Source organism: Sus scrofa, chromosome 1 (assembly GCF_054392235.1).
Source record: "Sus scrofa isolate SSC_HxYL_T2T_F1_AM1 chromosome 1, Sscrofa_HxYL_maternal_Yorkshire_Landrace_v2.0, whole genome shotgun sequence".
NCBI classification, from domain to species: Eukaryota; Metazoa; Chordata; class Mammalia; order Artiodactyla; family Suidae; genus Sus; species Sus scrofa.
In genome coordinates, this window is record NC_139383.1 from 90,697,951 (window position 1) to 90,719,080 (window position 21,130).

Below are 21,130 nucleotides of genomic sequence, written 5' to 3' on the forward strand. Positions count from 1 at the left end.
ATTCTTGGGCCCCATCCTAGACCTATGGAATCAGAAATCTGGGCTTGGGTACCATCTGTCTTCATGTTACTGTCCCTTCCAGGTGGTTCTGAAATGTGAGAACCACCAAAGGGCCTGTGCAGGCAACTGCTCTTGGAGTTCTGGCTGCTGCTGTAACCCTGGGCTTCCTGCTCCCCCACCCTTGGCACCAGGTTTTAGGAGCCGAGACACATCTGCTATGTGAGGTCTGCATTCAGCTTGCCTCTCCAAAGATGGAATATTGGACGATGACACTAAAGAGGATGCTGGCACTCAGTAGTAGAGAAAAGGGGAATGGGGAGTTAAACATGTTGAGAAAGAAGAAAAAAATACATTCCCACATTGCTTTGTGCCCTCTCTCTGCCACGACTTATTTTACGTAGGAGACTAGCCTAATGGTATGAATGAAAGGAATACTGCTCTCACCCTACCTTCAGTGGAGCCTCTTTAAAATGACTCCTTCCTTTTAATTTCAGTCAGAGACTCACTAGGATTAACAAAGGCAAAGGAATATAGAGGTAGGGTGGTGATGCTACTGTGTGATTTAAATCAAGCCAGTCAATCTCTGAACCATCCTTAGAACCTGGAAGACCCAGAGGTCAGAAAGTGGGTGAGGAGTCAGGTTTGCTCCCTGTGGAGCAGAATGAGATCACCAGCATCTCATTTGTATCATTTCAGTGGCAGGTGTAGTGAGGAGCCCACACCGGCAGACAGGAAAGGGCTCCTCAGGGAGGGAGGTAAGGAGGAGCTGAGAGAGGCATTGGGTGACTTCAGGGCATCTTTGAAGGACCTGAGCTCAGGCTGCCTCACGTAGGTGTCTTAACTCCTCGCTTTTCTTTCTCAAAGCCAGAGCAAGAGCAATAGTGATATGATTTAAAGGAAAACTCCTTTACATACATTGCCTGTAAGTCCTGTAATATTTTTATGGTTTATAAAACTGTAACCAGTGTTATACTTCTCAGTCAAGACACGCCATAAAACGCAAGGACAGAATTAAAATTCTTTATTTCTCTATGACTAAATTCAGCTTTCATTTAGGGTTAGAGGTCATTATTTGGTTACCTCTCCCCTTCTCCTTGCCTCCAGTCCCTGCCTAAAGTAGAGAACTGAACCTGGCTATTTCCTGGTAAATTCAATGTTATCTGGTGAATTTTGTTGTTGTTGTTGTTGTTAAATTCCATAGGTAAAGCACAATTGTATAACCAATCATAATTCCACTTCCCTCTTGCCTTTCCCTCCTCGGAATTTGGTACCGCACAGAAGCCCTGCTTCTTCTGCAGGGTTGGGGTGAGGAGTCCACAAGAAGAACTGCCTGGTGGGGTTACAGAGGTGGGAGCGTCTCCACCTCTGGTACACACTGACTGCCCTACTGCTGTCAGGACTGGCCACATAATTTAGGGGCCCAGTGCACAACCCAAACTTGGGCCCTCTGGTTAAAAAAAAAAAATTAAGAATTTTAAAACAGAGAGCAGAGCATTAAACTGAGTGCGAGGCATGGTGCAGCTGTGTACAGATAACAAGTCTAGGAAGCCAGCTACCTTTGTTCCCCACTGTCATCTCCCAGACTTGCTCCTGGTGGGAGTAGTGGCTCCCGCTCTTTCTGGGTGGTTTCCTGTTTCTCCTGCTGTCTTGGATCCTGACCCCAACTCCCTCAGATACTGCAGATTCCCCGGTGTAGCCACACCTGCTGTCTCAACTCCCCATGACTAGTATCCATGAGGATGAGGGTTCGATACCTGTCCTCATTCAGTGGGTTAAGGATCTGGCATGGCTGTGGCTGTGGTGTAGGCCAGTGGCTACAACTCTGATTGGACCCATGCCTCCCCCTTCCGGGGGCCTGCTATGGAGGCCCTCTGTCTGGTGGCTCTTGTTTCAGCACAGCCAGCCGCTCTTCCCGGCTCCCTTCCACCTTCCACCACAGGTGACCGTTTCTGTCCTCCCCTTAAGCCACATCAGCTTCCATCGCTCCCTGTGTGCAGACACAGGCTGCTAAACCTCTACTGTCTGTTTATGCCAGACCATGACTAATCCCAGGGTAATCCCAGTCCCAAATTTTAGCCTGTCAGCTTCTCCCACTTTTGATTCCTCAAAGTCTGAGAAGGAGCCACGTTAATTTCCTGTCCTTCCTCAGTGTCCCCGCAAGAGTCAGTGCAGATAGGGAGGCAGGTGGCACCGCTACCACATTATTTTTCCCTAATTTTATTGTTGTTTGCTTTTCAGGGCCGCACTTGCTGCCTAAGGAAGTTCCCAGGCTAGGGGTCGAACAGGAGCAGCAGGGGCCAGCTTAAACCACAGCCAGGCCAGATCCTAGTGGCATCTGCGACCTTCAGTGCAGCTCACGCCACCTGATCCTTAACCCACCGAGTGAGGCCGGGGATGGAACCCGAATCCTTATGGACACTAGACAGGTTCATTACTGCTGAGCCACAACGGAAACTCCTTCCCTCATTTTTTTCTTCTCTCTGGTTTTCAGTCATTTTTCTGATTACTGCTGGGGTGGGGAGGAGGGAAGAGTGTGGAGTGGCAGAAACCAGTTCCGTTTCTTCCAGTTTAAAGCCATCCGTCAATCATATTTGTCACACCGTCTATATCAGGGTTTGCAAACTGGGGACTAGGGGCCAAATCTGGCCACATCCACCTACTTCTGTATTGTCTGTGGCTGCTTTCCTGCTACAACAGCAGAGTTGAGTAAATGGAACAGAGACCACATGGCCCACAAAGCCCAGAATATTTGCTATTTACCTTTTCACTGAAAAAGTTTGCCGACCTCTGTGCTAGACCATCACAGCTGAGAGTAAAGTGCCTTTGCGGCTGGTGGAACATAAATGGGGATCCTGAGAGATGTTTGATGAGCCACAGATTAATGCCTCCTGCCTTAACTTCTGCTAGAAGATACTTTCATACTACAGAGAGAACAGGTGGTATGATTTCACGTATGCACAGTGGTGGAATAGGAATTATTATTGTCACTTTAAAGATTAAAAAAACTGGGTTGGGGAGCTTAAGAAACTTGTCCAGGATTACAGAAGAAATGTGAGGTTGATAGTGAGGAAATGGAGCTCTTGATTCTTTGGAGTTACTGGCAAATCTCCAAGGAAGATTCAGTGTGTTAGGGAAAGAGGTGCTAAGGATGTTGATATATGTGGCTGCAGGACACCTTTAGATCCACAGTGCACTTGGGTGGATGTTGAGGTAGGGTGGCTAGAAGGTGGAGAAGGGAGGGGGCTAGAGATCCTTATGTGTTTGAAAAAAATTATTCCAAACGGTGACTATTTATTTTCTTCCATACTTCCTGTCCACACAATGAATCTGAACTTCCGTCTTGTGGTAGTTTAGCATGGCATTTTAGAGCAGGTTGATTCCTCATGCACCTTAATTAGCTAAGTACAAGTTCTCCTCTTTACTACTCCTGCCAGCCTTTACATTCACATAGCAACTGTTTATGAACCTTGGTTGATTGCCATAGAATTCACAGCCTCTTCACACAGCATCAGAGTGAGAAGCTTCTTTAAGCCTCCAACATCTTTGACAATCATATGGCTTCAGGTGTGTTCATAGAATGTGTTCCAGTAGGAGTCATTCTCCTTTTTCTCCTGGCTTGTTTTGTTAAATAGCCGTGCTTTGTTCATTTGTTGAGGTTCCCTGTACTGTGATCTATCCCAAGCCAAGGGGAGCTCAGGGAGGATTAGGAAGGACAGAAGTCAGGAGGAGGTCAATACAGACATCACCCGTGACTCCCTACATTACAACTGATCTTAGGCTCTTCTTTTATGTTAATAAAGGGTCTAGAGATTGAAAATAAAAGGCATTTAAAGGACACCTGAAGACAGTTGACATAAGCACAGCAATTAGAACACACGGATTCATAGTCAGCACAGAAATGGGGTGATGGGTGCAGCTCCCCTTGTCAGCCTGAAGCCAAGACATCATCCAAACCAACGCATGTCTTTTTTCCTGGTCCAGGTTAACCCCTCTGATTAACATCCAGCATTTGTGATTTGCCTTACATTTCTTGAAAAATGCAGTTGCATTATTTGAGAACATGTTCTGTATGAAGATAAATATTGTCCTAATAGGAAATTTTGTACAGTTAGCTTACTGGAATAATCAGCTACTATGACTATGAAAGCTAGAGTTTTTCTTTTTCTCTCTCTCTCTCCCTTTTTTTTTTTTTTTTTTTTTTTTTTTGACTCTTGCCCACAGCATGCTGAAGTTCCAGAGCCCGGGATTGAACTCAAAGTCACATCAGTGATCTGAGCCACAGTAGTGACAATGCTGGATCCTTAACAGCTAGGCCACCTGGGAACTCCTAGAATTTTTCTTAATTTGCCTAATTAAAAAAATCAGTTCAGTTGGTATCAAATTGTGTAACACTGTTATATTTCTGAAGTCTTAGTGACTTTTTCAATTCAAAGCATCAGAAGTCAAAAACCTGTTAAGAGCAAAATTACTTTCAGCATCTTTGAAACTTTATGCACCGAGAAGTAGGAAGGCGGTGTTGGGGGAGCAGAGAGGAGAATGGGGTCTTGGAAGAATAAGGAAATTAGAGAAAAAAATCTGCTGAAATAGTGGGATTCCATAGTCATTGCTGTTGTTTGAGTTTTTTTGGTGGCTGCTATACTCTGTGACTAAACTTATTTCAGCCCCATGAAAGGATGGCATGAGTTCATTTGTGTTGCAGTAATTCTGATACAGAGGTAATAGCTGCCATTCAGCTCACTCCTTGAATCTGGAGAATCCAAGAAAGCCTGCATTCTAGTTTGGGCTTTCCCAGGTACTGGCCATGCTATTTCAGGCAAATGACTTAAATCCCTCTAAGCCTCAGTTTCCTTATCTTTTTAAGAGAGGTAATTATAGCACCTGCTTTATGGATTATTATCAGGATTTCATGAGCTAATACTGTTTATGGCATACGCTTAACCCAATGCTCAGAGCATAACTCCTTAGTAGAGGTCAGCTACTATTACTGTGAATAGAAGTAATATTTAAAACTAATTAATTACAAATGGGAGTTCCCACTGTGGCTCAGTGGGTTGAGAACCTGACTAGTATCCTTGAGGATGCAGCTTCCATTCCTGTCTTCTTTCAGTGGGTTAATGGTCTGAGGTTGCTGCAAGCTGCGGCATAGGTTGCAGATTCATCTGAAATCCCCAGTTGCTGTGGCTGTGGTGTAGGTCAGCAGCTGCAACTCCAATTCGACCCCTAGCCTAAGAACTTCCATATGCCACAGGTGCAGCCCTAAAAAGCAAAAGCAAAAGTGGAAAAAAAAAAGAATAATTAATCACATATAGACTGCTGAGAGAATGTCCGAGATGCTTTTCTTTCTGGCTATACACAGGGCTCTTTTGTGAGTGAAAGGGAAATGACTGATTCTTGTTAATTGTGGGGCTGGGCCTTTTTAGAAGTGATGAAATACAGGAAGGAATTCTAGTTCTGGCTAGCTAGGAGTCTGGTGATTTTCCAGGGATGTTCTCTTTGTCAGATGATAAAATGAATATCTAGCAATTTTAAACTAAAAGGTGACATTTTTCAGAGGTCACAGGTACTGTTAAAATGTCTGAAAAAATTATAGTGGTCAAGTAGAAAGAATATAGATAAAATTTATAGAAAACTAGAGTTGCCTTTATTACTTAAATTTGGTTTTAGTCTTTTTATGTAACCAATAACTGTGTATTATATTCTATGTCTAGTAGAAGAGTGACATCATAATCATAATTATAAATATAAAAATATTTAAAGTGTATTTGAGGTTCAAGAATGAGTGGTTGATGTTGAAAATGCCAAAACCTGGGTGTTCCTGATATGGCTCAGTGATACCGAACCCCACTAGTATCCATGAGGATTTGGGTTCAATCCCTGACCTTGCTCAGTGAGTTAAGGATCTGGTGTTGCTGTGAGCTGTGGTATAGGCTGCAGATATAGTTCCAATCCCATATTGCTGTGGCTGTAGTGTAGGCCATCGGCTACAGCTCTGATTTGACCCCTGGCCTGGGAACTTCCCTATACTGCAGGTGTGACCCTAAAAAGAAAAAAAAAAAGAAAAAAGAAAAAGAAAAGACAATGCCAAAAACTGTTATATCATTATGTTACCATTACTTTATGTAATAGTATAGTTCTAGATATTTAAGTGTTTTTCTCTTATACAATTGACAGTAGTGTTATTTCTGTGAAAAAAGTAAAAAAGGGGGAAAAAAAACCCTAAACCCTATTATAGATGCTAGAAATTTGTATAAAGAGGTAAATTTTGTTTGTTTGTTTGTTTTTTGTTTTTTTGTTTGTTTGTTTTTTGTCTTTTTGCCATTTTCTTGGGCCACTCCCTCGGCATATGGAGGTTCCCAGGCTAGGGGTCTAATCAGAGCTGTAGCTTCCAACCTACGCCAGAGCCACAGCAACGCAGGATCCGAGCTGCAATCTGCAACCTACACCACAGCCCAGAGCAACACCGGATCCTTAACCCACTGAGCAAGGCCAGGGATTGGACTCAAAACCTCATGGTTCCTAGTCGGATTCGTTAACCACTGCGCCACGACAGGAACTCCATAAAGAGGTAAAATTTTAAACCTCCTTTTATCAAAAGGATAAGAGAGGCCACCTTATTTTACATTCAAAGTGTTAAAACTCTCAAATTGTATGTTTATTCAGACTCAATGTCTAATTTTAAATTTTTTAATTTCTTTGCAGTACCCTAATCTATGCATTTGTTAATTTTTTTGTTTTCTAGAAATCTTTTCCAGATCTGCAGTTATCTTCCTTGAAAAATATTAAGCAGAACACTATAAAATATTTTACTATGGAGTTCCCTTGTGGTGCAGCAGTTTAAGGATCTGGTGTTGCCACTGCACCTGTTCAGATTGATGCTGTGATGTTCAATCCCTGGCCCAGGAACTTCTGCATGCCATGGGTGTGGCCAAAGAAATTTTTTTTAATTCAAAAAATAAAACAAGGAGCTCCCACTGTGGCACAGTGGGTTAAGGACACAAGGATGTCTCTGTGAGAATGAGGGTTTGATTCCTGGCCTCGCTCAGTGGTTTAAGGATCCGGTGTTGCCACAAGCTGCAGTGTAGGTCACATATGTGGCTCAGAGGAGATGTTTAGAAAACAATGTTTGCCCTGGCAGATGTATTTCTTAGGTAAAAAGGTACCTCTTAGGTAATAGCTCTCTTCCTAGTATAGGCTCCCTTTCCAATGTAAATTTAGGCGATTGATAGGGAGGAAAAGCGCTTTACCTATATCTGCTGGGTTTTGACTGTTTTTAGCTCAAAACCAGAGTGGCATGTTTTGGGGTCACATATTTTATTCCTCCTCAGTTTCTCCTCTGAAACTTTCCCAAGAAATTTCACAGTCCAGAAGTTGAGTTGACAGATTGCTCTATCCCATTGAACAAGTCTCTGAGTCCTGACAATAGATCAGTTCACTTAAACTCATTTCATACAAGCATTCAGGTATTTAGTAGGAGATGTTTCTATGGAACAAAAAGAAAAACAATGGCAATTGATTAGAGCAGACCCTTATCACAGTTCTTTCGTCTGAGGGCAGTCAGTTGGGAGAGAGAAGATTTCTAGATGTCAGGGCCAAAGCATCTTTTGCTGCTTGAATGTCTCTGATGATGTCATTGGATATTCAGGTAAATTTTCTGACTGGTCTATATAGCAACTGGAAGAAAAATTTTCCACGCAGAATATTATGGCAATTTCTCTGAAGTTTATATCAAGTTGTTCATATTCAGTTTGTAGGGTTTTGTGGATTTTTGTTTTTAATAATTCCAAGCTGTTGATCATCTCGGCTCTTTCAAAGTTTGCTCTGCTGGAACTTAAGGAATCTCAGATTGAACTCTTAACTCTTAAAGCTAGAAAGCCAAGTCAAGATCTTGCCTTTAGACTTAACCAGCAATATCTAACAGTATGAGTAAATACCTCTCTTCTCAAGGTTTCCCAAATATCCTGAGAGTTCTAGGCCTGCCAAGAAGTGACCATCGTTTCTCACCTGATAAGGCTGCTGGGAACCCTGTAATCTAGGTACCAGGCCAATATTTCCAAGTGGCTTTATTGGCTCCCTAAAATTAACCTTAGTTCTTTAAAGCATATCAGATTCTATGCACATCATTCTCAAATATGACATTCTAGTAAAAAATTTGGCAACATAACCAGTTTCCAATTGTCCTGTTATAAGAACAGAGTCTTACTGAATTTATGCAAATGATTATATTGCCATGAAAATAAGAACACTCATTCATTAAGAGTTTCCAAATTCTGGAGGGATCACTCAGGGAGAAAAATATTTTCATTTTTGTTCACAAAAGTACACTATACCAAATTGATTGAAGACATAGCTAGCTTAAGAGAAAAAGTTTCCTTATATCTGGAAAAACAAAACATTAAAGAATCAATAATATTTCAAACAAGAAGTGGTAGAAATTATAGTCATCCTCGTCAGTTCCTCCAGACCCAAGTGTATATTAAATATATATGTATTTAATTTTTATTGACATATAGTTAATTTATAGGTTGTGGAGTTCCTGCTTTGACACAGTGGGATTGGTGGTGTTTCTGAAGTATTAGCATGCAGGTTCAATCTCCAGCCCAGCACAGTGGTTTAAAGGATCCCACGTTGCTGCAGCTGTGGCATAGGTTGCAAGCGTGGCTTGGATCTGATCCCTGGCCTGGGAACTCCATATGCCACAGGGTGGCCAGAAAAGAAAAAAGAAAAAACAAAACATGGTTGTGATAATTTCTGCTGTACAACAAAGTGACCCAGTCATACATATACACATATCCATTCTCTCTCAGATACTTTTCCCACATAGATTATCACAGAATACTGGATTGAGCTCTCTGTGCTATACAGCAGGTCCCTTTTGGCCTATCATTCCATATACCTCAGTGCTGCATATGCAAATCCCAAACCCCTGTTCCATCCCTCCCACCCCCCTCACCTGTCCCCTTGGTAACAATAAGTTTTTCAAAATCCATGAGACAGTTTCTGTTCTGCAAAGAAGTTCATGTGTATCTGTTTTGCTTTTTTTTTTTTTAGATTCCACATATAAGTGATATCATATGATGTTTGTCTTTCACTGTCTGACTAACTTCACTTAGTATGATACTTTCTAGGTCCATACATGCTGCTGCAAGTGAAATTATTTCATTCTTTTTTATGACTAAGTAATACTCCATTGTATATATGTACCACATCTTCTCTATCCATTTCTCTGTTGATGGGCACTTAGGTTGCTTCCATGTCTTGGCTATTGTGAATAATGCTGCAGTGAATATTGGGGTACCTGGGTCTTTTCTAATTATGGTTTTCTCTGGATAGATGCTCAGGAGTCAGACCCATATTTTTAATCCTCATTCTACTTGAATCCAGCTTTTCCATTAGTTCTGGAAATTCCTATCCAACTCAGTTTTATGATATTAAACTTGTCAGAAACCTGTATTCTAGAATACTTTCCATGAGTCTCCTTGAGATGAAGCACTTTCGCTGGAACACTTTTGCAAAAGCATCAGAGTAAAACAATGGCTGTAATTGATAAGAATTTAAAATGGCCATGGTCAAAGATCTGATGAGAGTTCATTACAATGCAGTTGACAAAGAAATGTGCTTATTTCTGTGACACATATCCACAGAATTACAACTAGTAACATTGAACAAAGATGTACCTGATTTCTAAGAAAATTTCAGATAATTTCTGGAGCACTTATAACATATGTTGTACAAATATGATCTAAAAAGTTTTAGTATCACTTCTTATTTGACAATGCTTCCCATGTAATTTGACATATCAAATGAGCCTAATTAACACCTCTTTTTTCATATGGAGAGAAAAAAAAAATCTTTTAAGATGTTCCAGAGGACTTCTGGAAAATCCAAAAGTTATTTCTAGTTCAAAAAGACTTCATTTAGAATTTGATTTTTGGGAAATTCGTCCAAAATATCAAAAGGTGTGGACACTTGACTAAATAAGGTTCACTGATCATTATAAAAAAATTGTCATATATTTAACCAAAGTGACAATAAAATATTTCAGTTACATAGTTGTGAGAAAAACTTAGCTCTTTCTTTTCTTTCTTTCTTTTTTTTTTTTTTTTTTTTTTTTTTGTTTGTCTTCTTGTCTTTTCTAGGGCCGCACTGGAGGCATATGGAGATTCTCAGGCTAGGGGGTCTAATCGGAGCTGTAGCTGCCAGCCTATGCCACAGCCACAGTAATGCAGGATCCGAGCCACGTCTGTGACCTACACCACAGCTCACGGCAACATCGGATCCTTAACCCACTGAGCGAGGCCAGGGATTGAACCCCAAACCTCATGGTTCCTAGTAGGATTCGTTAACCACTGAGCCAAGATGGGAACTCCAAAACTTTGCTCTTTTAATATTAAGAAGAGTTAGTTTTCCTAAGTAAAGACCTGATAATGAGATAATGCAGACCACAGGAAATTATTTTGATAAAACATAGAATTTTGCTTCCCAGGCAGATTACTTAAAAGTTAAAGAAAAACTTTCTTAATCACTTCTCAGTAGCAGACCAACAGTGCAATAAAACTTTTGTCCTTTTGCACATGAAAGAAAATTAAATTTTAGTTTTATATAAGTACACTACTGATTTTAAAGCTTAATTGCATAACCGTTATCATAAATTCATTCAGTTTTAGCCAACTTAATGACATAAGGTAAGATTCTCGCTCTCTCTTCCTTCCTCCCCAACTTTCTACTTAATTTTTCCTTATTTTCTCCTTTGCTATTTTGAAATAATCAGTTCACTTTGGGACAAATTTACTTTCTTTTCCCTTAACAAAATTGCAACTTCATATCTCATACGTTTTCTCTTCTCTTCTTTTTTTTGGGGGGGGGCCACACTCACAGCATGTGGAAGTTCCTGGGCCAGGGATTGAACCTGCACCACTGCATTGACCCCAGGTCCCTGCTGCAGTGACAACACCGAATCTTTAAGCCACCTCGCCGCAAGGGAACTTCTCTCATACTTTTTCTTACCCCCCAAAACATCCTACTTGATTACAGAATCATTTCTCTTTTAATTTTCAGGAGCTTTAATCACATATATATTAATTAGAATTGTAAACCCTAGAAATTAGAAATCTTAATTTCTAGTAAAAATACAAATAAGCAGTTGTGAATTAGATGTTACATCAGAATTCTTTAGATTGGCAAATTTATGAATACATTTAATACATTTAATAATTTCTAGAAGCCTGTGTTTCTTCATAGTACAGTCTTTTTTTTTTTTTTTTTTTTTTTTTTTTTTTTTTTTTGGTCTTTTTAGGGCAACAGCCATGGCATATGGAAATTCCCAGGCCAGGGGTCGTATCAGAGCTGTGGCTGCCAGCCACAGCCACAGCCTCAGCAATACCATATCTGAGCTGCTTCTGCAAACTACACCACAGCTCATGGCAACACCAGATCCTTAACCCACTGAACAAGGCCAGGGATTGAACTTGAAACCCCGTGATTACTGGTTAGATTAGTTTCCCCTGTGCCACATGAGAAACTCCAGCTCTGGGACTTTTAATACAATAAGTCTGTAACCACTGCTATTTTCAGACTGCATCCTGTTTTCATAACCTGTAGCCTTAATAATTAGGCCTCTTGCTTCTCAGAAGGATTTTTAAATGATTCATTATTTTACAAGTTCTGTGGCAAGTTAATGATTTGGGGAAAACTATTTTTGCTTAGCAACCTAATTTTAATTGCTATGTGAGTTTTGAAGAGGTGCTATGAAGGAAGACAGATGAATAAATTTCTCCAACTCTGCAGTATGAAGTGAACGTTATTTTAGAAAGCGTTTATAAAATTTTCTGGGTCATCTAATATCCAGGATGTTTCTTCCCCTTTCAATTTGCCTGTGTTTAAGAATTTAGAAAAAAGCCATTTAGGAGTTGCTGTCATGGCTCAGCAGAAACAAATTTGACTAGGATCTATGAGGATACAGATTCAATCCCTGGCCTAACTCAGTGGGTTAAGGCTCTGGCATTGCTGTGAGCTCTAGTGTAGGGTGAAGATGCAGCTTGGATCCTGTGTTGCTATGGCTGTGGTATAGACCGGCAGCTGTAGCTCTGATGTGACCCCTAGACTGGGAACTTCCATATGCTGTGAGCTCAGCCCTAAAAAGACCAAAAAAAAAAAAAAAAAAAAAGCCTTATAGAGAATAGGTATTTTTATTCACACCTGGGTTCAATATCTTAGCTCTTCTATTCATTAGGAATAGATGTTTGATCAAGAAAAATATATTTAACCTCTCTAAACCTCGGTGGCCTCATCTGTTAAACTGAGAGTAATAGCAACTACTTCACTGGATTGATGTGAATATTAATTTAAATGAGATACTGTATGTACAAAACACCTAGCACACTGTGTAGCACTTAAGAAACAGTAAGTGAGAGCTACCAGTATAAGAGTATGAATGTTACTACACATGATACTGATCTTGAAGAGATAGCAGTGTGTGATGGCTTGAAGCGAGATATTAATTCTCTGCTCAGGAGTTGAAACTGGGCAGCCTGGATGAAAACCAGGAGTCTGAGCCACTAGACCAGTTAGATGCTAGGAGCAGAATTATCCTGATTCTTGCCTCAGTCCCCACCCCCCACCACCATTGAAAGCAAAAGTGTTTCAAGGAGGCAAAGAATGTAAACACACGTACAAAGTTTATTGTTAGAAACACAGTACAACATGTGGGAGAGCACACAGAGAAGTAGTCTATTTATCTAAGGCAGAAAGTAATACACACCCAAAGGCGGAGTGAGGGTGTGAGCATCCTTCTAAATGAGAAGCATGCCAGAGAGGTGATTTAAACCACTTTTATGGGGAAGTTCTTCTGGTCTTTGTCTCCCTTTGGCCAATTATCTTGTTTTATCTTTCACACCTGACCAGACCTCTGCAATGTATGTGCACATCTTTTGGCCAAGATGGATTCCAAAGCAAAGCATGGTGGGAAGGTTATCTGAACTTATTATGGTCTGGCACCTCCTCCCTTTCTGACCCAGAGTCATGTGTAGTTGGGGTGTCTCTGATGCTGAGGATGGGAAGTATGTGACTTCTTGGTCTTTTGCCCAAGCAGGGCTCAGCTCCCTTTTTTGATCCTGTCATTACCATTGGTTTAACAAAGTCACAGAAGACAAGTACCAATTTATTTGCTTTGTGCCTGGTATTTCTAACTTGGAGTATAGATAGGTGGCTATCTATAATGTTTATATATGCTATATATAAATGTTTATTCCAGAGCTCTACCTATCTCTTACCTCAGGAAAGATAAGCAAGAGGCTAGTTGCAAATGCCTATCCTGGAGCCCATCTATCTCCAACCTCAATATGTGAAAGTCTGTTCTTATCTGGTTACTTTCTGCTACTAAGTAGAATAAGGTGGTTTAAGTAAATAGTATTGATGGTAGACTTGGCTATACTTTTGAGAAATTATGTTTTTCTCCCTCTTACATGTTGTCCAATTCCTTCCTAAAACATTTCTTGACTAGTCTGCCATCTCTGGGTACTTTTGCAATTCTGAGATAGAACAGGTGCTGATTGCAGGCTTTGTTGTGTAGTCAAAGATAAAAGGCCTATTTGGATCACCAGGAAAGGACCAAAATCCTAAAACATACATGTCAAAGTAAAAGGAATTAGTGTGAACTGTCAGTGTCACAGAGAAAAATATACTTGCTAAGGCAAAATTAACATCACAGGTCTAGCAGGTGAGATTTTCCATCATCTAAAGTGAATTCATGAGGAAGAGAACAGAGAACTCAAGCTTTCAACCTGATGAGTGAGATATAACAATTAGATTAGTTTAAAATATGTTTTTTCTGTAAAAGTAATTAATACTGCAACTAATTAATTCATTTTCTAGTTAATGTTCATTAATTAATGTAATTCTGTTAATTCTATAAAAGCTAGTAATACTATAAAACTTTTATTTAAAAATATTAATATCGTTACCACACTCAACTTGAGTCCGTTTGCCCATGACACAGAAAAGCCAATCTACTAACACTGGATTGTGGTGAAAGAAGGTACAGTGTTTATTTCAGGGCCCAGCAAGGAGAATGGGTGGTTCATGTTCAAAGGAATCAAACTCCCTGATGGCTTTCAGGGAAGGTTTTCTCAAGGCAACATTTGGGGTAAGGGTTGCAGGGTGCATGACCTTCTTCCAGGTGGTTTGTGGTGAGGTGATAGGCTGGTGTTATAGGAACCTTAATCATCAACCTTCTGATTCCAGCCATTCTGGGGTCTCCATTCTTGTGATCATTATGTAGTCATCACCCTCCACCTGGGTGGGGGTCTTAGTTCCTACAGAAAAACTCAAAGATCAGCATTAGATTGTTAAGTATACCCTTGAGGAAGAGCTAGAACCCTGTTTGCTAACTGAACTATGGTTTAGGCTCTCATTACTTTTCTTGCTTGACTGCTTTTCCTCTGCTTCTGTGTTCCCTCACTTCTCTAACTGGTAACTGCTTGAGCCTGTTCTTTGGAACTCACGAAAAGCCTAGGAGACTAAAGCATTTTTCTACAAACAAGAAATGGGGAACTTGGAGGGGCCTCTGTGGATGGGAGGACCTGTAGGATCCTACTTGATTTCAATATTAGACTGAAATTTTTAGAAAGAACTAAATATAGAATTGGTACTAAGTAAATGCTGCTTTCTGTATGTTTGCAAATATAATTGGTTAAGTGCATGTAATATATAGATAGCTATGCATTTGTCTTATTTGACAAATGTCTTAAAGATGTAGATCCTATGAAAGACACAGAAAATCCAGGGAAATAAGACACAAGAACATGCTAGAGTCAAATACAAATGCTGTGTGTGATTAAGTTTAAAACATTACCACCTTACTTCCCTTGGGAAATATTGCCTGGAAATTCCATTAGCACATGATCTAAATTGAAGTTGTCAAATCAATATTTGATGTACCATCCTGAAGAGACTTAAGAGCTTACAGATAAAATTGTTTTAGATAAAAGAAATTCACTTGTGGTATGGGGTCATTGGGAGTTGCAATTCAATTTGGGAAGCCACTGTGCCTTATTTCTGATGTGTAACAGGTCAAGAGTTGAATTTGAAAGTGTAAGGGAGGAAAAATAATCTTTCCCTTCTAAAGTTCTGGGCTAATATGTCCTTGTTATAAAAAGAAATTAACAAACAGAAAAACAAACAAGTTTAAAAATATGCATATCTCTGGTATATGTAGGAGAGACCCAGGAAAATCAAGTAATTCTCTGAAATGGCCCAAGCCATCACCTTAAATACCAGCTTCTGCTAAAGACAAAAGATGTTGGGTGTTGGAGCCACTTATGAGAGGTTACTAGGATAGCAGAGTAAATGAGGGAAGCATAGCAAAGAGGGGTTAAGTCCTTGCCTTCTGCATTGATATGAGTTTTTAGACATTTACAGTGATCTTTCTCTTTCTGGTACATCAGAGAGAGACTCCCTTACAAATGGAGACTTCCCTTATAAATGCAAATATTTTTACAAAAGGGTAATATCCACAGTGGACTCAGGGCTTCACAGGCATCTGCTGTTTCTTAAAAATTATCAGCTTAAAATAATCAATATGCCAAAGAGGCATATTTTGGGGTGGTATATTATGATCCCCTTCAAAATTTTCTATTCATTACATATTTTATTTTATTATATATATACATATATATAGTGTCTTTTTTCCTTTTCTAGGGCTGCCTTCTGCAACATATGGAAGTTCCCAGGCTAGTGGTTGAATCAGAGCTGTAGCCACCGGCCTATACCAGAGCCCAGCAACGCAAGATCCGAGCCGCGTCTGCAACCTACACCACAGCTCACAGCAACGCCAGATCCTTAACCCACTGAGCAAGGCCAGGGATCAAACCCGCAACCGCATGGTTCCTAGTCGGATTCATTAACCACTGCGCCACGACGGGAACTCCTATTTTATTTTATTTTATTTTATTTTATTTTATTTTATTTCATTTTATTTTATTTTATTTTATTTATTTTTTATCTTGGGGCTTAAGTCAGCCCACCCTGCCAACAGATATGCAGTGCTGAAATACAGTAGGTCTGCTCTAAAGTGCTCTGACTTCCATTACAAAGAAATATCTATTTTTCATTCACCAGGGAAGCACAAAAGATGCTCTAAAATTTCAAGAACTAATCACTGAGTGAACCAGAAAACAGGATGCTAATGTTGAGGACCACTTCTTCCATTTATAGCATTCAAAATTAGTGTGCTATAGAAAGTTCACACACGCACAAAAGCGTCCATTTAGTTGCAAGAGTTCAGTTCAAAAAAGGAGTATGAATGTCGATATCAAGATTTGTTAGGAGTTTCTGTTGTGGCTCAGCGGTAATGAACCCAGCTAGCATCCATGAGGAATCAGATTTGATCCCTGCCCTTGCTCAGTGGGTTAAGGATCTGTCTTTGCCTCGAGCTGTAGTGCTCTGATTCGACCCCAACCCTGGGAACTTCCATATGTTGAGGGTGTGGCCAAAAAAAAGAGACCAAAAAAAAAAAAAAAAAATTTGTTAGAAGAATTAAATGTTCACTATCTGAAAGGAAACATCACACTGTATTCATTTTTCTATTATAAACTTAGTGTTTTGAAATGCTTTTCCTTGGTTTCTTAACTGTGGTTGGGCTCATAAAGGAAATTTACTTTCAGAAAACAAGTCTCTGTATTTTATCTGGAATGAAAAATGAAAATCTTGCTGCTTAGCTGTTGAAAGGAAGGACTATTTATAGCTTGAGTTTTAAATAAGCCCATGTGCTAAGTTACTATATTTAAAGGTTTAGGCAAATTCGTAGTACAGCCCTCAGGATTTTAGCACTATCTTCCATGAACTTTGAAGCCTAACCTCTGAGTTTAGTCTGTTTGTTTGTAACATACCTGTTAGTATGTTCTCTTGCTCAAAGACTGACAAAGACTCTGTAAAGCATTCAACAGGAAACAACTCAAATGCGCTCCCCCAGGGCCAAGTTAACTGCTGTTTGTTTCTTTATTTTACTTCAAAATATCTTTAAAAATTTTGATTTTGAAATCGATCTGTTTTCTTCCAATTCTTTTTGCTCTTATTCTTATTACTGTAAATGACTGACATAAAAAAAAAACCCACCTAATTTTGAAAAAGAGACTATGGAAAAATAGAATTCTGCATCACTAAAAATTCTCCACCCCTTTCCCTTGGCTTTTCCCTTTTTCTCTACCCATTTCAAGCCTACCCCACCCACTCTCTATCTGGCTTTTTCTGCACATTGTGACTTCCAGCTTATTCCTGGCTGGGTTTGAGGTCTGGATTTTCTGATAGACCATTTAGAATCACTTAAAAAAATGAATTTATTTGACAAAAGCTTTAGATTCACAGATTATTGCAAAGATAATACTGGGGGTTTCCGTACACCCCATATCCAGTCTCCTTTATAATTAACACCTTACATTAGCATGGTACATTGGTTATAGTTAATAAACCTATATTAATATGCTATCAACAACTAAAGCACATACTTTATTCATATTTCCTCATTTTTCCCTGATGTCTTTTTTCTGTTCAACGATCCATCCCAGATGCCACATTGCATTTAGTTGTCATGTGTTCTTAGCCTCCTCTTGGCTGTGAGGGTTATTCAAATTTTCCTTGTTTTTGATGACCTCAATTGTTTTAACAATTCCTGGTCAGGCATTTTGAGAGTGTCTCTCAGCCAGGATCTGTCTGATGTTTTTCTCAGTATTAGACTTGGATAATGTTTTGAGGGAGGAAGACTGCAAAGGCAAAGTGCCATTCTTAGCACAATTGTATCAAAGATCCACAGCATCCACAGGACCTGGCGCTGCTGATGCTGACCTTGACCTTGGTTTGAGATATTTGTCAGCTTAGAATCACATTTTCACTTTTTCCTGAAGACTGACAAAGTATTTTCCTGAAGTTTTTAATGACACATGGATTACAATTATAAGGACATTAACTTGGGACTGATCTTTAATTTTTTTCTTTCTTGGTGATGTTGTAAAGCTGCTATTAATTTCTAAGAACTTAGAAAATAACTTCGTTGGTGGTAAAAACATCTTATCTTTGTGTTGCAGGTGGGAATGAGATCCCAAAACCAGGGTGGAGAAAGTCCATCCAATGGGCATGGCTCCTGCCCCAAGTCCTCCATCATCAGCAATGTTGATGGTAAAAGTCTCTCAGAAGATACAAAAAAGAAGAACAAATCAAATAGAAAGGAGGATGATGTCATGGCTTCAGGAACTGTCAAACGACACCTGAAACCATCTGGAGACAGTGAACGAAAGAATAAGAAATCCTTGGAGTTGTCCAAAGAAGACCTCATCCAGCTACTCAGTATAATGGAAGGGGAGTTGCAGGTAGAGTCCAGTTTTCTCAGCTATTGTGGATCTAGACTGAAGCTATAAAACGAGAAACTAAGGAGTTCCCATTGTGGCTCAGTGGTAATGAACCCAACTAGTATCTATGAGGAAGCGGGTTTGATCCCTGGCCTCGCTCAGTGGGTTAAGGATCTGGCATTGCTGTGAGCTGTGGTGTAAGCTAAAGATGTGGCTCGGATCTGGCATTGCTGTGGCTGTGGCTGTGGCTGTGCCTGGCAGCTACAGCTCTGATTCCACCCCTAGCCTGGGAACTTCCATATGCCAAGGGTATGACCCTAAAAAAAGGTGGGGGAAAAAAAAAGACAGACTATGAACCTGTCTCCCTCACTGGTTTGTGAACTTCATGGGGAAAGGGACTATACTTTTCTTGCTCATTGCTAAATCCCTAATGTCTGGCACAAATTTGCACTGAATATGTATTTGTTGAATGAATGATTGAAAGAATAGATGCTGATTCCAACTTTAAGCTTCTCTAGAAGCAGAAAATTTCTTCGTAACATGATTTTGGTAATAATTTAACAGAGGTTTCTATACTTTGTAGTAGGAAATCAATGAAGTTACCTAATTTAGCCATTGACTGGTTGCAAATTGTAGAAAAGTCATGATTGTTAGAAAGCAGAGATAAGATCATGTATTACTTTTGCTTTTTACCCAGAAGGTAGAGTAAAAGAGAGATGAAGAGATAGCAAGAAAGAGGAAGAGAAGGGAAGAGAAAGAGGCATCATTTAAACCAGTCTTACCTGTGAGTTCCCTGGTGGCTCAGCAGGTTAAGGATCTGAACTTGTCACTGCTGTCACCCAGGTCACTGCTGTGGTGTGAGTTCCATCCCTGGCCCAGGAGCTTCTACATGCCACAGGACCAGCCAAAATAAATAAATAAATCAGTCTTACTCTTTTCTCATTTTTGATGACTTTCAGCTTTAATTTTCTGCAACATCATAGAATTTGAGATGCATTCAAAAGAGCAGAACCCTGTATTGCGATGACCCAATACTTTCACAAAGCATTTTCAAGTCTATTATCTCATCTGATCTCAATAAAAATATGGATATCATTATGTATAATTTATATTGAGGAAATATGCCCTGAGGGGTAATGGGTTGTTCAGATCTCATCTTAGGCCTCCTGATGCTTGCCCATCCTCACCAACTGTCTATAGCTGCCAGGTCCCCCATTAAGAGAATGTTTTTAAGGATCCAAGAGGGAGTTGTGATTCTTCAGAGTTTCTGAGCCCTGGACAATTGTATTTCTGGAAGTGGGAAAACAATTACTTTTTTTTTTCTTTTTTTGAGGAGAGGATGACTTCAGAGTGAGGCTGCTGTTTTCCTTTTTGGTTTTGTGAGGTTTTTTAGCTTACATATGTCTCTAGGGGAATACTAACAATTGAATCTGATGAAACCTTTGTTTGGGGCTGTTAACATCACACATATTATTTGCAACCTACCCTAAACTAGGGTGATCTGATCTGTTCCTGTTTTAATCTGTGTGTGCATGCAGATAAGGAAACCCCTGGGGGTAAAGAGAAATAGAAAGCACACAAAATTCAACTTAAAAACCAGCACGCATGACTGAGCTTACCATTTATGGGCTGTGAAAAATCACCTTTGCAAAAGAAGAAATTTTTCCAGAGCACTACCATTACTAAAAATAACTTCACCACTGCCAGAAATGTGGTTATTGTTTTATTAACATTTATTATGTAAGGAAGTAGAATATATTAGTCCAACAATTTTTTTTTTTTTTTTGGCTGCAGCTGCCTCATGTGAAATTTCCCAGTCCAGGGGTTGAACCTTGGCCCCAGGTGCAGCCTGTACCATCGCAGGAACTTCCATTACTCCAGCTTGTTAAGCTGCCCCTAGCCTACAGCTATCCATCCAAGGGGAAGGTACAACAGTGACCTTAGACATCGTCACAAAGCAATGTCATCAGTTCACTTCTTTCCAGGCATAATGGCTTGTGTGAAACCCATGGCTTTTCCAGACTCTAATTTCTTTGGAAGGCTGTTATGTTCTGGTGACTCTGAACAGTATTTAAGATTCATCTGGCTTTTATGTTCATGGTGTTGCCAGATGTGTTTCCAGAGCCCAGTTATGTAAAATATAAGCCCCCCGCCCCCGGCCATTAAAGAAATTAGCCAGAAGTTTCCAAAGAAATGCATTTTGTTCTCTCTTAATCTTTAGGAATGCTTTACCTTACAAGATATATGAATTCCTGAGCAGCAATAAATAAGGGAAACGTGTAAGATATTTGTAGGGGAGGCAGTGAAGGAAAAGAGAAATGAAGGACCTGATATTGTAAGGAATTCCATGGTCATTTCATTTGCAGAGAAAATAATCCATCAGTTTCAGTTTCACACACAGAGACATAAGACCTGTAAATGCAGAGTTTGCAATACTAGATTTGTTAAAAACGAGAGTGTTTGTATATTTAGAGCTGTCACAGAATGGGGTGTGTGTTGCAGTTAAGAGTGGGAAGCAGTCGGCATTAGCAAACGTGAGTGGGCTGGTGACAATGTGACAGCCATGTGCTAGGTCTGCCACCCTAGAGACAAGGCAAAAAAGTCTATTTAAAGATCTGGTGCTGAGAAGAAAGACAAAGAACTGAGGTACCCTCACCTCAGGCCTATACACTATTCAGTCTCACCTTTGTGAGCATTTAGTTAAATTGTCCCCAGACCTTCAAAGGCCACCTTTTACCCCACTTTTAGGGACTGTCTGTGAATGACACAAGCACCCTTCTCTGGAAGTGCTGCTC

The 21,130-nt window shown here is 39.9% G+C and overlaps 1 protein-coding gene across 4 annotated transcripts in view; it reads left to right on the forward strand.

Annotated features, from left to right (window-relative positions):
- Nucleotides 1-21,130, forward strand: part of FILIP1 (filamin A interacting protein 1) — a 211,727-nt gene that overhangs the window by 75,362 nt on the left and 115,235 nt on the right. For all 4 annotated transcript variants that reach the window (XM_021092343.2, XM_021092328.2, XM_021092321.2 and 1 more), the window contains exon 2: nucleotides 18,075-18,356. In XM_021092343.2, coding sequence (XP_020948002.1) covers nucleotides 18,081-18,356 — 276 coding nt within the window. In that variant the 5' untranslated portion in view covers nucleotides 18,075-18,080. The remainder of the gene's footprint in view (nucleotides 1-18,074; nucleotides 18,357-21,130) is intronic.